The sequence below is a fragment of the Sesamum indicum genome, linkage group LG3 (assembly GCF_000512975.1).
Source record: "Sesamum indicum cultivar Zhongzhi No. 13 linkage group LG3, S_indicum_v1.0, whole genome shotgun sequence".
In the NCBI taxonomy this organism is placed as follows: Eukaryota; Viridiplantae; Streptophyta; class Magnoliopsida; order Lamiales; family Pedaliaceae; genus Sesamum; species Sesamum indicum.
This window is the reverse complement of record NC_026147.1, coordinates 5,681,233-5,697,398: the sequence shown is the minus strand read 5'-3', so window position 1 is coordinate 5,697,398 and position 16,166 is coordinate 5,681,233. Positions and strand designations below refer to the sequence as shown.

Below are 16,166 nucleotides of genomic sequence, written 5' to 3'. Positions count from 1 at the left end.
AAATTCTTAAATAAATATAATTAAAATTTAGAATATACGCAAACGTCGAGTACGCCCCGACTACTAAGTATATATTAAGTGTATATACAAAAATATAAGTATTCATTCTATATTAACATTAAAGGTAAATTACAACGAGTTTTCCTAAAGTTTAATATAGTTACAAATATTTACTTATTGTTTAAAAAATTATGAAGGCCTCATGTTTGATGAACTTATGTGATCCTTAAATGGGGCCTGAAATTCTCAACTTTGTCTTTGTTGTATATTTTTTTTCTTAAAAAACACATAATTGCAAAAATATAAAAAAACATCTAATGAGGTGAATGAAAAAATCTGAAAATCATAAAAAGTTATCTATTTCGTTCATAAAAAAATTTAAATAAATAAATAAAATTATAATTTATAGATCATAAAGACATTTTGATCTATTTATCAAAAGAAATGGATGAAAATTCAATAAAAATTAATAAATTGTGCTAGTTATTGCACGACTGTTAAAGTTAGATAAATATAAAAAATATATAAATTTCAAAAAAGTTGGTTCTAATTTACCCAACATTGATGGTAGGTAAAATTTGAAGTCTCCACCAATGATATCAAGAAGGGAAAATTACGTTAAAAATACAAAAGTACGTACGTAGTACGTCCAAAAATCTCATCAAATTCTTTAAGCTATACGAATGAAGTGTTTTTCTCTTTTAGATATTATTATTTTTTTGAATATTATTATTTTTTAATGTGAGAAAAAGATGTGGAATTACTTAAATAAAGGGATCAGACAAAGCCCTCTTTTCTTTTGCCAAAGTCAAAAAATACCATCATTATCTACCTCTCTACTTCCCATTAATTAAACTTACAGCACAGTAACTTTTCTTTTGGTTCCTCTTTTTTTTTTTTTTCCGTATTGTGTTTAATAAATGCTAATTATTTTAATTAAAAAATTATACACATATATAATTTTGTATATATTAAATGAAATACAAAATACAAGACTATTTTACGTTAGAAAATTCAAGTTGTTTTCTTAAAAGATTTCTTATTCTAAGCTTAAGTAAAATAAAGATATAATTAGCTCAATTAAATTAATCTCATATTTCAAAATAAATAATTTAAATTAAGAATAAATTACAATGACTTCCCTTGAGTTTTTCCTTAATTATAAATACCTCTCGTTGTTTGAAAAATTATAAAGATCTTCCTGAAATTATAAATACCCTAATAAATATATTCCAACAATGAGGTGTCACAAGAGGAATATTTGTCAACGTATTTATAATTTTAATAGAGTATTTATAATTTTTTAAATAATAAAAAATATTTAAAATGAAAACAAACATCATAAGAATCCGTTGTAATTTACCTTAAATTAAAAAAAAGAGATGCATGCAGATGCAGGCTTAAATGATGGAGTCTTGAAACAAGCTTCAAATCCAAGATGTCTTATGAATAAAGGCAAAAGCATTTGTTGAGTGGTTGTATGCATGCGTTAGGAAGTGTGTATTTTTAGGAATATGTGCTCATTGCACGTAAAAAAAGACACCATCTCCAAACATATATATATATATATAATTTAATACAAGGTATAAATCAAAAGTAGTACATATATATAAAGGGTTTTCATGTCCAATTTCTTTCTCTCTTTCTTTGTAATAATATGGACCAACTTAACTGCCAAAACTACCATAGGTGGGGCGTGGGGGGGTGGGGTGTGGGGGGGTGGGTAGAGGAATCTCATCTCCGTCTCCGTAAAACCAGTAATCACGAAGTAGCCCAAGGCCAAAGGGCCCTACGTGTTTAGTTAATTCACGCCATCTCGTCCGGCTTTTATCCTCTTTATAAACTCCATTCCATTCCCTCTCTTACTCCCACTCACAATTGGCAATGGCATCATCATCACTTCCATTCCTTCTCCTTCTACTCTCTTTCTTGCTCCCTTCTCTCATTGCCTCCTCTCCAACATTACAAGACCCTGAATTAGTTGTCCAAGAAGTTCATAGGTATTTACATATGTACAAACAAAAGTACACTTGTTAGTACTAGGTACATGTATGTATGTGTGTGTTTTTCGAGTTGCATTGAGTTTAACTGACAATGTTTTTGCACTTTCTCCACTACAGCAAGTTGAATGCCTCGAGGAGGAAACTGGGGTTCCTGTCCTGCAATACAGGCAACCCCATTGACGACTGCTGGCGTTGCGACCCCAATTGGGAGCAAAATCGTCAGAAGTTAGCTGATTGTGCCATTGGGTTCGGCAAGAATGCAGTTGGCGGTAGGGATGGGAAGATTTATGTGGTGACGGACTCAGGGGATGACGACCCTGTTAACCCTAAGCCGGGGACGCTCCGTTATGCTGTTATTCAGGAGGAGCCGTTGTGGATCATATTCGCTCGTGACATGGTTATCCAATTGAAGGAGGAATTGATCATGAACTCGTTCAAGACGATTGATGGTAGGGGTGCTAGTGTGCACATTGCTAATGGTCCTTGCATTACCATACAATATGTGACCAACATCATCATCCATGGCATTCACATACATGATTGCAAGCAAGGGGGGAACGCTATGGTGCGGGACTCCCCCCGGCACTACGGGTGGAGGACTATATCGGACGGTGACGGTGTCTCAATTTTCGGTGGGAGCCACGTGTGGGTGGACCATTGTTCATTGTCTAACTGCCATGACGGCTTGATTGATGCCATTCATGGGTCCACGGCCATCACCATCTCAAATAACTACATGACTCATCATGATAAGGTCATGCTTTTAGGACATAGCGACTCATACACCCAAGACAAGGGCATGCAAGTTACTATTGCCTTTAATCACTTCGGAGAAGGGCTTGTCCAAAGAATGCCAAGGTATGTAAAATGTTGTTGCATATCATACATCATGACTTATTATGTATGTATATATGTTACATGTAAGATACAATATCCTCATATCATACATATGTATGTATGTTATACATGCAGATGTAGACATGGTTATTTCCATGTGGTGAACAATGACTACACCCATTGGGAGATGTATGCGATTGGAGGGAGTGCATCCCCCACCATCAATAGTCAAGGCAATAGATTTCTTGCACCAAATGACAGATTCAGCAAAGAGGTCAGAAATTTATAGTTGCTACCTATTATATATACATATTAGGTAGCTATTATTATAGTATTTCAAGAGGTAGGAGAAAAATTGATACATATACCATTTTTTCATAAAAAGAATAATAATAATAATTCAAAAAATTACACTTTTAGTCATATAGAATAAAGGCATTCAATGTTGTTAGTCTTACACTTTACAAAATTTTAAATTGGTCACAAAATTTAAAAAATTCAGGACATTTAGTCCAATAAATTTAAATATGTCGAGCCCCATAAATCCGTAAATAAGATGACTAAACGTGTCGAGTTTTTTCAATTCCGAGGCCGTTTTAAAAATTCCGTAAAACAGATAATTAAATATGCCGAATTTTTGCAACTTTGAGACCATTTTGAAAATTTCGTAAAATAGATGATTAAATGTGTCGAGTCCCATAAATCTCATAAAACTGATGATTAAAAATGTCGAACGTATAATTTTAGGGTAGATATATTTACTAAATAAAATAGGAAACACAAGACTATTTTAGGATGAATGTGATTCTTGGTAGGTGAAATAATATTTCATCTACAACTAATTGATGATGAGCAGTTGGAAATAAAAGTAGCTTTTTTCTACTTTTTCAAGCACTAATTAATTAGCTTTCTCTCTACTACATCAAGCCCTTATGATGCAGACAACCTACTTCACAATCAATAGAATTGCCCAAACATTTCATTACTTTGACTAACAAACCAATTCAATTTCGGTGCAGGTGACCAAACACGAAGATGCACCCGAAACTGAGTGGAAGAACTGGAACTGGAGATCGGAAGGGGACCTAATGCTAAACGGTGCCTACTTTACCCCGTCGGGAGCCGGTGCCTCATCCAGCTATGCCAAGGCCTCAAGCCTTGGCGCTCGGCCGTCGTCCCTCGTCAGCTCCATCACCTCTGGATCCGGTGCCCTAAACTGCCGGAAGGGGTCACGTTGCTGATGATCGAATTTTCTATTATGACTGTATAACAAGGCTCCATTATTTTGATTTTGGTCTTGTTTTGAAATTCTAGGTGGGAATTATTACATTAAATGTGTGCTCCTAGTAAGAAAGTCACAAAGGACCACCTAAATGGTCCAAAGCTGGGGCACTAGGGTTTCTTTAAGACAACTTTTTGTGTTTTATCTTTACTTTGGTGGCTCTTTGTCTCCACCAATTTTCTCTCTTTTTTTTTTTTAACTTTTTGACTGTGTTGTCGGATTACAACCTCGGCCTGCTGATCTGAACCATTGGGAGTTCTGTTATCTTGGACTTGTAATTGGATTATGAGGAAGCAAGGGCTGCAGTGTTGGTATACTAAAGTTATAATATATATATATATGTTCTCTCTCTCTCTCTCTCTCTCTCTCTCTCTCTCTCTCTCTCTCTCTCTCTCTCTCTCTCTCTCTCGTAAACACACACAAACACAAACACAAACACAAACACACACTATGAATGTAAAAGTTAAGGTAGAAAAGACAAATGTAAAGGGTTTAAAATGATCCCGCCAAATAAATGCATTAACACGGACAAAGACACCAGAGCAACTCCAACTACAACCATTCTAGCTCATAAATATTAGCCAAAAGGTTTAGAGTAAATTACAACGTTTAATTTGAAAAAATTATAAATACTTTATAATTATTGTTTGAAAAATTGTAAATATATTTGATAAAATTACGTAATTCTTGGATGAAGGTTCGAAATTGTTAATTTCACCCTTCTTGTAATTTTTTTTAAGAAAATTATAAAATAATAGAATTAGGTGAATGAAAAAATTTAAAATAGTATAAAAAATATTTCACTTAGTCCAACAAAAATTTAAAAAAAGTAATAAATTATAATTCAAAATTCACCAGGACATTTTGGTTATAGTTTACTATAAAAAGTGAATAAAAACTAATAGATTAAACTAATTATTAGACGATCGTTAGAACTAAAGGAACAGTGATGTATAATTTTTTTAAACAACAAGAAAATAATTATAAATACGTAAATCTTAAAGGAGGTTGCAATTTACTCAAAAACTCACTAGCATTGTACTATAGTATAATAATAACGACAACAATAATTAATAATAATGTAATGTAATGAACATTCCAATTCCATTAGGGAGGTGGGAGTGATTTGTGCTGATTTTAACTGAAAAGGAAAGGAATCAGATGCTAATTAACTTTATCGATAATGCCAATGCAATTAAATCTCATCTTATTCATTTTCTTTTTATTTATTTACCCTTTTTCTTTAATTTATTTTTTATTTTTATTGTCGACTTTTAGGAGAGAGGTATAATTTGTAATTTTAATTACATTGTTTACTGAGTTTTAGCCTTAAATCGTTTGTTCTCAAATTCTACAAATTTTTTTTAATGAATTATAATTGTGATAGGGAAAACCCTAACGAAGGGTATTTCCATCATTTGGAAGCTCAAGATCCGCACATCAATGAAAACGGGTCAGATAGACCTGTTTTATGATTGAAAACCCGACTCAAGGAGGATCGTCCAATTGAGGATGCTTATCACTCAGATGGTGACGCGTGGCCCAAGCAATAATATCCACATAGACCCCATAAATACTCTAATGCATTACTTTTTTAGGTAATTTGACATTTGCTATTTTCGACCTATATTTTTCAGTTCGCATATTTTACCTCAAACATTCTAACTTGAGCGTCGGAGGGTCGTTGTCGGGAACGAACCTGACGAGCCTCACGTTCGTGTTTTATCCGCAGAATCCAATCACTAGATCTTGGGAGAGTACGTGGCAGTGATCGAAATAACTAATCGAGGTTGCATATTTCGAGCGAGATCAAGTTTCGTTAGGGAAGTTAAGGTTTCAAAATCAATGAGACATGAGTTCAAATCCCATCAATATATAATTTTTGTCTTTTTTCATAATAGTTGTTGGTCTACTATAACAATGAAACTTATCTTAATTGGTGAAATTGAGATCCCCATGACTAATAGGGCATGGATTCGAGTCCGAACTATATGTGGGTATTAGTCTACATCGGTAGCGCTTGTTAATCTAATGTAATAATATTTATTGATTAATCCCACATACTTTTGATATTGGTATAACTGTTTCTCATATATTAATTATTGATGATTAAAATTTATAATGTAATCGTATCATATTCGTGAAAAAAAAAAAAAGAATCTACTAATATTTGAGATCTATGAATACCCGAAGAAATTTATCATTCGGTATGAACTAAAATTATAGTAAATAACTATTATTTACTATAATTAAATAAAAATCGATGCGAAAATTTAAATGATCTAAAATAAAAATTATATTTTTCATAGTTTTTAGTTATAATAAATATTATAGCCGGGCTCGTAAAAACCACGGCCACCACTATTGCGCGATCAAGATTAATAATTATTTACTAATAATTGATTAGTTTTAACTATAATAATTAAGAATAATTACATTATAGCTGTTTTTAATTAATTGGAAATCAACCCTAATGTATTGGGGCCAGGCAGTGATGGTGATGCCTTAACTTTCTTTTGGAAATTAAGAGGATTTTGATGGGACAAAAGCAGCAAAAGCACATGTCTTTCATCTTCTTTAATGGCTTACAACTGCATCTTTGACAAAAATCTCTCACCCTTTCATTCCTCAACATCTACCATTACTTTCAACCCCTATATTACATCCTCAATTTTCATAAAAATAATGTTTGAATTTTTACATCCTTAGATCAAGGAAGTTGTCTACGATGCAATAAATACTTGCACTTAAATTTATTATTGACTATTAAATTATATCGTACGAGCTGAATTTTTTTTTCATTGGATATACTTTATGATCTAACAATTTTAGTACCACTACTGAAATTTGTCATATGTATTGCGTGTTATTCGCTCTAGAATTTCACTTAATGAACATGGTTTACTGTATTTGTTTTGGTATCAGTTGTGCGTAAAATATCAATGTTGCATTGGAACTTTCGGAACCACAATAATTCCAACTCTACATCTTATCAAAGATCAGAATGTTCAACAGTAGCTTCTTGTTCCTCTGAAAGATGAGTCACAGATTCAAGTCCGAGGATTTGATCCTGAAAAGATTTACTTTTTGACGAGCACCTGATAACGAGCGGAGATAACTTGCTGTAATAAGATTAATCTGAAAAATCCCAGATATAAATCATGCCATATAAGTAATGGGATTTAAATAATGCTTAGATTATATAGTTTATATCATTTGACATTTTTGAATATATTCATATAAAAGAAGTTTGTAATTTTTTTTAAGCAAGAAGAGGGAAAAAATAAAGAAAGAAAAGTAGAGATCATCAGACCCAATTGAATCATCACACATGGGATAGAAGATACGAATGATTGTCCTATCAGAGATGCTCAATCAATTTCGGTCCACGTGCACCAAAGAAAAAACGTCCAACAATATGATTTTGACTAGTCATGTCAATTTTATTTTTACTTGATAGTTCACACACTTTTTCTAGAATAAAGGGACTAATTTTAATTTTACATTTCTAACTCTTTTTAATTTTTTCAATTAAAAAGGTTAAAAAAAATCATTAATTTTCGTATTCTTTTTAAAATTTTATTTAAATATCTTTTTGTGGTATATTTATTTTTATTTTATTTTCTAAAACCCAATGTTGAGTGTGCTACAAGAATTTAACATTATATTTACATATTATAGTATTATTTTTTTAATTTTTGAAAACCCAATTTTGATTTTGGGCCTACAATTAGGTATGGCCCAATTTTGCTACCACAAAATACATCCAAGTAACCCAACCCAAGTGCAGTTTATTGGGCTACAAGTTAGCCTTATAAACCTAAAAATAAAGAACTTATTTGAGCCCAAAACTTAACTTTGAAGCCCATAGTCACATATGGGCCTAAGTTGTAGCCCAAAATTTGAAGGACAAAAACCAAATCCCTCACAAAATTATTCGATTGGGCCTAAAGGGTCGGGACAAGGCCATCGATCGAGTCGAAAGCATAGTTCGATAATATTAATGTGGGCAGCGGATTATCATCCTTTTATTCATAATAATATCGATATTTCATTTTATAATAACCCCTCCGTCAACCTCACATTGCTATTTTTGTGTTGTTATTACAATCGATTGTTTCTTTCTTTCTTTCTTTGTTTTTTTTTTTCTTTCAGAACGTTCGTGAATAATATTTTATTATTATATATATATATATGAAAGAAAATAGCAAAAGAATACAATTTATAGGTCATAATTGAGAGATAGTTCAATTGCGTAGTCACTCAAAATTGATTTCCTTATGAAAATCAATTGGTCCAATATTATAGGTCCAAATGTGTTGGTGGGCAATATATACAATGAATGTCCAGAGTCATATCAATTTGAAAAGGATGTAGATAAGGAGGAAAGGGTTGAGATGTCAAGTGCACAATGTCATAATTGCATGCATCTACTATTTACCCCCAACAACCAGATATTTTTATTTCTACCCAAATCAACTTCAAACAATTTCTATGCCATATTGGTTTATAAAAATATCTTAAAAATTTAATTCATAATTCAAAAAGACATTTTGACGATTTAACACAAAAAAATGAATGAAAATCTAATAGAGGCTAATGGGATGGGCTCGTTGTTAAACGAACGTTAAAATAGGGTGTATTTATAAATTTTTTTTAAACAACGAGGAGGTACTTATAATCATGCCAAACCTCAGGGGAGGTGGTTGTAATTTATATTTTTTTAAATATGGATGTGGGTTAATTTTTTTTTAATGTGTATACATATAGATTTTTTTTATTTAAAATTGATACTTTATTAATTCATTTGAATATATATACACTATATTAGTTATAAAATATTAAGTGATAATAATTTTCATCTTGTGATAATATAGTCATTGATAATAAGAATTGCACATAAAGTTGTCACTATAAATAACTAGTGCCATATTTATACGATAATATATGATATAATAACAACATTTATTTATTGTTAACAAGTTGTTGCTATACATGAGTTGTTAATTATTTTTAAATAATAACTTTATTCACATTTTTATTACTAGTTTTTGCTGATGACAATTTTTACAAAGCAAATTTTACTATTAGGGTCATGACACTCATTACTGTGAGTAAAATACATATAAGGATTAAAGGCAATTTTCGTCCCTTACTTCAGGTCATTCTTGTTTTAGTCCCCTAAGTTTAGTGGGTTCTATATTGGTCCCATAAAATTGAAAAAATCTCAATTTTAATACAAATTTGATCAGAAAATTGAGTCACTCGCCGATATGTCAGGTATGTAACTTTTTAAATTGGGGCATGCATTGTGATTGGCTGAAAATAAAAGGCTTAAAGACAATTTTCATCCCCTAACTTCAGGTCATTCTCGTTTTAGTGACACAGAAATGCCATATTTAATGGAAAAGCAGTAGAAGAGTCCAAGAAATAGAACACGATGAAAGCTAAAAATATCTAAGAAAAATGATTGAGTAGAAGTTGTGAAATTAGGAGAGGATAGCTGTACACATGACATGATGGAGGGGTTTGGACATTTGCTTTGCTTTTGTCAATTCCATCACCAATCAAAAATTGGAGTGGTTTTGGACACTTTCTCATTACACAAAACTTGGAAGTATGAGCTGTCTAAATCATGCCATCTGAGGTTTAATTTTAACTCAATTCAAATGCAACTCTAGTGTTCAAACTCCTACTTGCAAGATTTCTACAAAAAATACTTATGATCATGGCAACAATCAATTTGTCTAAGTCATGAACTCTTAGGTATCTGATTGACCATAACATTGATTTGTCCCCCAAAAATGTATAAGAAAATCCAACAGGATGAGAGTTCATGTTGTTTTATTTTCAGATCAAAAAATATTCATGTATTCGAACAGAGCACAACAAGATTCCGATCCAATTTGAGGACCTAGAATATCAACTATTCATACATCATCATTCGACGACCAGGATTCAACTATATGTTTTAAGGCATAGAATCATAGTTCTGTAACGTCCCTCCACCTAATTAGGAACCGATAATATAATTGATACAAGGAGAGCCCTGTAATTAGATTTGATCTAAACCGCATCATTTGGCATCGTATGTGGAGACGAAATCTTGTGCCCGTACCCAAGCCTTCATCTGATAATGTAGGCATTGCAGATGAGGAATAAAAGCAACATATAAGGTTCAAGAGCTGTTTTTCATAGTAAGGTACTTTTTTATGACAGAATCACGAGACTCATACAAAGTCAGAGTGTTCTACAAACCCTGCCCTTATTTTGATACAAAAATAGTTGTTGAATTAATGTGGTGACGACAGTGATGAACTCAATTATTTCTTGCAAAGTGGTCTGCCGCCAACTAAAACTAAAAGAGAAAGAAAGAAAGCAAATCAAAACAGAAAACCCCATCCTTGAAGTAGTGCATGTCAAACTTTTTCATTTTAATTTGGTTGGCAAATACTTAAATTTCTACCAAATATGATTGGGATGTCAATAAATAAATAGAAATTCAATTATAAGGGGCGCATGAAATGATAAGGTACATTTGTTTTCAACCAACCAAACATGTAATAAGATAATGCAAGAACTAGTTATTAGCTACCCCGAAAGAGACATCCATCCATCACCCCTTATATAAGTTTTCATGTTTATACACTTCCTCCCACATTTATTAATCTCAAGATATTTTTCTCTCTCCTTTAGCCCTTTTTTTTTTTTTTTTTTTTTCTTGTACCGTATCATGATTGAAGAATCCTCGATGTGGAGGGTAAAAGTATAATTATTATTTTTGTGCCTAGCTAATAAAAAAAGTTAGGTATATATATCATTTAAATTTGCTCGAACTCTCGACTCCTTAATATATTAGAGTTGTGTGTGTGGTGTATCCGTTTTTTTTTTTTTTTGTGAAATAAGTACTGATTTGAGTTCGATTCGATGAATTAAATTCTTACGACGAACCCAATTTAACTATTATTTTAGTACTTAATAATTATAAAGAGAAAATTGGCCTACTATTCCCAAACCTAGATAGTCTAAATATGCTCAAAATTTCTATAGTTGGACTTCCAATTTAGTCCGAATACCCCAAAAGGACAAGAGTCACTCTCCTTAATATATGTAATAGAAATAGGGTTTTGCGTGTTTCTTTTATTTGGTAGTATGATCGTAATTAAAATCGTATGACAATGTATAAGACTCAATTCGTATGTATTTTGATGCACAATATCAATTAAATATACTTTTCAAAACTACTCATTTAGAAAACCATATATAATAAATTTAAATCTAAATTTTGAACATATTCAACTCAAACTCGAAATCCGAGCAATTAATAGTTTCACTTGAAACTCACCTCAATAATTTTTTTTTTATATTTTCTTAATCACTATAAGAAAATAACTGAATGGAAAAATGCAAGTAACACTTTATGATATTGCAAATGAACAAATTATCCAATTATAGGAAAAAAATAGCATTTTACCTATTTGTATTTTTTAAAATACAACAATTCACCCCTCTTTATTATTTAAATTGAAGCTCCTTAGATATGGAGATAAATTACTTTATTTTAAAAAGTACAGGGAGTAAATTGCTATTTTTTTTTTCATAATTGGTAATTTGCTCATTTTCAATATCACGGAAGGTAAATTATATTAAACCCAATAGCTAAATAACAACGAAAACAGCTGATTAGCAAGAAAAAATAGAAATTAGCTAAGTAGCAAGTAAAAGTTTTATTCTTGGTCAACATTATTTAATATAAAAAATTCATTTACTAGTCAATTTAACAACAAAAATTTATTTATTAATAAATTTAATGAATGAATTATTTAAAATATATAACAAATAATATAAATTAATAATAAAAATTTTATTTATTAATTAAATCAACGTTGATTTTATCATCAAAATTTTTATCATTATGCTGTATTGAATTACATAAATCAACAATCATTTGACGACAAGACCACATAGCACGGCACGTTTTTATTCGTCACAACATCTGTGCAATCTCCTAATTACTTCATTAAAAAATATTGATCCCAATGCATAAACCCTTCGCGGCAGACCACCGCCGGCGATGGGGTTAGGTACAACCGGGAGAAGCACAGCGATCCGCCGCGTATGCAATTACATCAGCTTCCCCACTCCGTACAAACATTTCCAATTAACTAAATTCTTTTTTATTTTTTCTTATTTTAAATGGTGCGGAGTTATTCTATCGAAAACGTACATATAATAAATAATATTTTATATTTTAAAATATATTATAAATAACAATATATATAACCAACATATTATATTTTTAAAAAAAAATTTAAAGAAAAATAAACTTAGGGGTATTATTGGTATAAAAAATAAAATTGGTGTTATAGTGTAATAGCCGTCGTTTGTGAGAGAAAAATGTATTTTCTTTTTATATAGTATAGATATACAACACACATAAGAAAAAAAAAATTCCAAAAAAATCTAAACCAAGTAAAATAAACAATCTTAGTTTGTGTACATGGCTAAGATCTTATCCAACCAAGTGTTTCATTACTGATTATTAGGATACACGTACGCACGAAAACCGACTATTTTAGGATTTTCCATTTTAATATTTTATTTTTAATGATTAAATAGTTTAACTTGGTCAAGAAAGTTAATTAAATTAAAAAATAAATGTTATTTTGGCTTCTTTACTTTAGAATATTTATTAGTTACTATGTTTACGTAAATGACTATGATTGAAAATTATTGACCGTAATTATGCAAAAATTTCAATTAATATTTTAACTACGATCAGAACATCAATCACGGTCTGTAACTATGATTAATGTTTTAACATCGTTTGTGAAAAATAATAATTAATAACCGTTCTGAAACCATACATGATGTACTAATTAAAATTTTTCATGAGAATTTTACTTTTAATTGATAATTAATCATAACAAAAAATCATATCGCTTTCTAGGATTGTTTTAAACAATATAATACTTTAAAAATCAAAAGAATTAATTATTTTTAGACTTTATCCAAAATAACGTATTATATTTTATCTCCTCAGATTTTTGAAAATTATATTTAGACCCCTTATTTAAAAGCTCTTTTCCTACTAATTATCTATACCAATATAAAAAGAAAAACCTTTTTAAACTCACAAACGGTGATTATTGATATCACCGCACCAATATTTTGTGAAGTCAAAAATATTATTCATGATATAATAACTAATTTATTTAACTTTTCAAGATTTACATTACTCGATAAATTTTTCTTTCTTTCTTTTCATTAATGTAATGTATTAATTTATATATTTTTTATTTATAATATATTTTAAAACGTGAAAAATTACTTATTATATGCATATAAAAACTACGTGCCACAACGACTAATTGTTATTATAAACCTTGAAAAATTACTCTAGAAGAGAAATTAGAGGCATAACTGGGGACCAGAGTAAGTGTGTGTGTATATATATTTGGAAAAAGTATTATTTTAATCCGCTAAATATGCCTAATTTTAATTTTAGTTCGATAACTATGTCCATTTTTGTTTTAGGTCCAGTAACTTACGAAATTGCTTACTTTTAGTCCTCTGGCAGGTTTTCGGACAATTTTATCCCTATGCAATTTTTGAAAGGCAGTTTTAGTCCATATGCACTCATAGGGGTAAAATTATCCGAAAATCTGCCAGAGGACTAAAAGTAAGCAATTTCGTAACTTACTGGATCTAAATAAAAATGGATATAGTTATCGAACTAAAATTAAAATTAGGCATACTTAGCAGACTAAAATAATACTTTTTCCTATATATTTTGTTGTTAGTTAGGAGTAGAAAAGTAGCTTTTGGAGTTGCAATGTGTGGTCTTGACTCTTGAATAGCAGTTTGAAAGTCCTTATTGGTGGCTTTATCACAACTACTGTAAACCCCAAATATAGTAATCACTAGTAGCAAATATTAAATAAACATGTTAATTAAAAATTGTCTTTATATAACCAAAAATTTGATTTTACCCACCATATGCTAATATTATGAATTTGATTGTCACGATAATTGTGTTCAACTTGTCACTGTTAATAATTAATAATACCTCAATAATAACAACTCCATGATCACACAAATTCTACGATGCATACTCGTCATGATACTGCACTACAAGAATATGGCTGAATAGCTACGAAAAATTTTGATACTAAAATCAACATTGAGCTAATTAACAGGTAAAATTTTCATTGCATTATTTAATATACATATATATACATTTTAACCAATTCGTTGCTAAATTTGTTAGCAAGAAAATTTTCATTGCTAAATTCATTAGCAAATGAGTTTCTTGTATTACATAGCGTATACAGCAACGGAAATTTTACTTTTTAATTAGCTCGACGCTTATTTTTAGTGTTTATTATTTAAGAGCAATCCCTATATATAATAGGGCTTGGCGATGCTGTCTATGTAAATTTGTATCCACATCAACTATGAATGATTATATTATTTGTTTCGTATACAATGCCAACGCTAAAACTCAATTCAATTCTCCTTAATTTTTTAATAGTATTTTTTTTTTCTTTAAGAAAAAGTGAATAAACCATTCAAGAACCAACCAATAGATGCAAGGAACTTTCCCTCTTCCACTTCACACCCAAGAAAGCAACAAGAAAAGAACCAAAATTCAATTTGACAGTTGCTTCACTCTTCTGTTCATTATATACTTTTGAAATTTTTTTGATATACTAAACCACTAAATTAAGACATTATTAACCAATCCTTTTATTGTTACCACATGACTTGTACAAATCCAATGCAAGATTTTATGTTTTTTAATATTAACAAGTGGGGGGAAGTGGGCTTGCGCCACGTGGATCATGTTCCGACATGGCTCAAATTTGTTTGGAAAATGTAAAGAAATGGTGACAAGTTGGAAAAGTGAAGGGGAAAGGGATTAGGATGACATGTAGGATGAAAGGCAAGGTCAAGAGTTTTATGAGTCGCTTCTGACCTCAAAAGGCCGTTTTTGCAAAAATGACCCCTTGCCCCCTTCCCTTTCCTCCTCCCCCTCCTTATCCATTCTCCCTGTCACTGTTCTCCACCTTAAAAAATCTTTCCTAGGACTTACTTGTCCAAGTGGGAAATCCCACAAGCCCATTTTAGACCTTTTACCATCTAATATATTGTGGTTGCTAATTTAATAATTTCTTGTGTTTTGGACATTTTTTTGTGACAAATAAAAAACCCTTTTCTTATTTCATTATTTATATTATAAGTTACTCAATATTTTTTATAATACATCATATGTGAAAAATATCAGCATCATGTCCAGTCAGTACAATAAGAACTTTTGCTACTTATGTGATATGATCAACATTGCTTGATATTTTTACGTTCGATTCATATAAAGAAATCACAGAATGCATAATTCAATAACAATTGATAAGTTAAGTAGGCCTATAGTTTTGATGCACATGACTAGAGCTGGAACATAACTCAAACTAATCGATATTCATTTGAAATAAGTCGATAAAGTCTTGTTTGAATTTGATTTGTTAAACTTATGAATTAAATTTGAACAAAATTCTTTGCTCGATAAGTTTTCAAGCTCAGTTCGAACTTTATTTGATCAGTGTAAAATTAATAAAATATACTTAAAAATATCAAGTTATTCGAGCTCGACTCGTATGTAATATAATTAAAAGTCGTTTGAGCTCGATTAAATCGATAATTAAATAAAAATCAAATTTAAAATATTAAACTCGATATTGATTCAAATAAATTTAAATAATAAAGTATTCGGATGGAGCTGAATCCTTCACAGCCTTATATTTTATATAAATTAAAATGTATCTCCAACAAATATGAATTACAATAATTGTAAAATAAAATTTCCAAAGTACATTTAGTCTTTGACCAAATTGCCAACCAGAGACTGCAGCACACGCACTGAAGAGCGCGTGATAGGTCCTTGCTTTTGGTCCGAGTTCGGGCTTTCGGGTCGGACTACCCGTCTACTACGGTAATCACATTTTCGTGGGGTCTATAAATACAGGGCCTGACTGCAAATTTCTCCA

The 16,166-nt window shown here is 30.7% G+C and overlaps 1 protein-coding gene across 1 annotated transcript; it reads left to right on the top strand.

Moving 5' to 3' along the window:
• Positions 1,840-4,473, top strand: LOC105157315 (probable pectate lyase 18). The gene is made up of 4 exons (XM_011073706.2): positions 1,840-2,000; positions 2,121-2,861; positions 2,976-3,114; positions 3,860-4,473. Exons 1-4 carry the CDS (start codon positions 1,885-1,887, stop codon positions 4,079-4,081), a joined length of 1,218 nt encoding a protein of 405 aa, XP_011072008.1. The 5' UTR covers positions 1,840-1,884; the 3' UTR covers positions 4,082-4,473.

Coding starts and splice junctions, on each gene's coding strand:
- LOC105157315 (XM_011073706.2), top strand. CDS start 1,885: ATGGCATCATCATCACTTCCATTCCTTCTCCTTCTACTCTCTTTCTTG. Junction 2,862..2,975: donor CTTGTCCAAAGAATGCCAAG/GTATGTAAAATG, acceptor TTATACATGCAG/ATGTAGACATGGTTATTTCC. Junction 3,115..3,859: donor ATGACAGATTCAGCAAAGAG/GTCAGAAATTTA, acceptor ATTTCGGTGCAG/GTGACCAAACACGAAGATGC.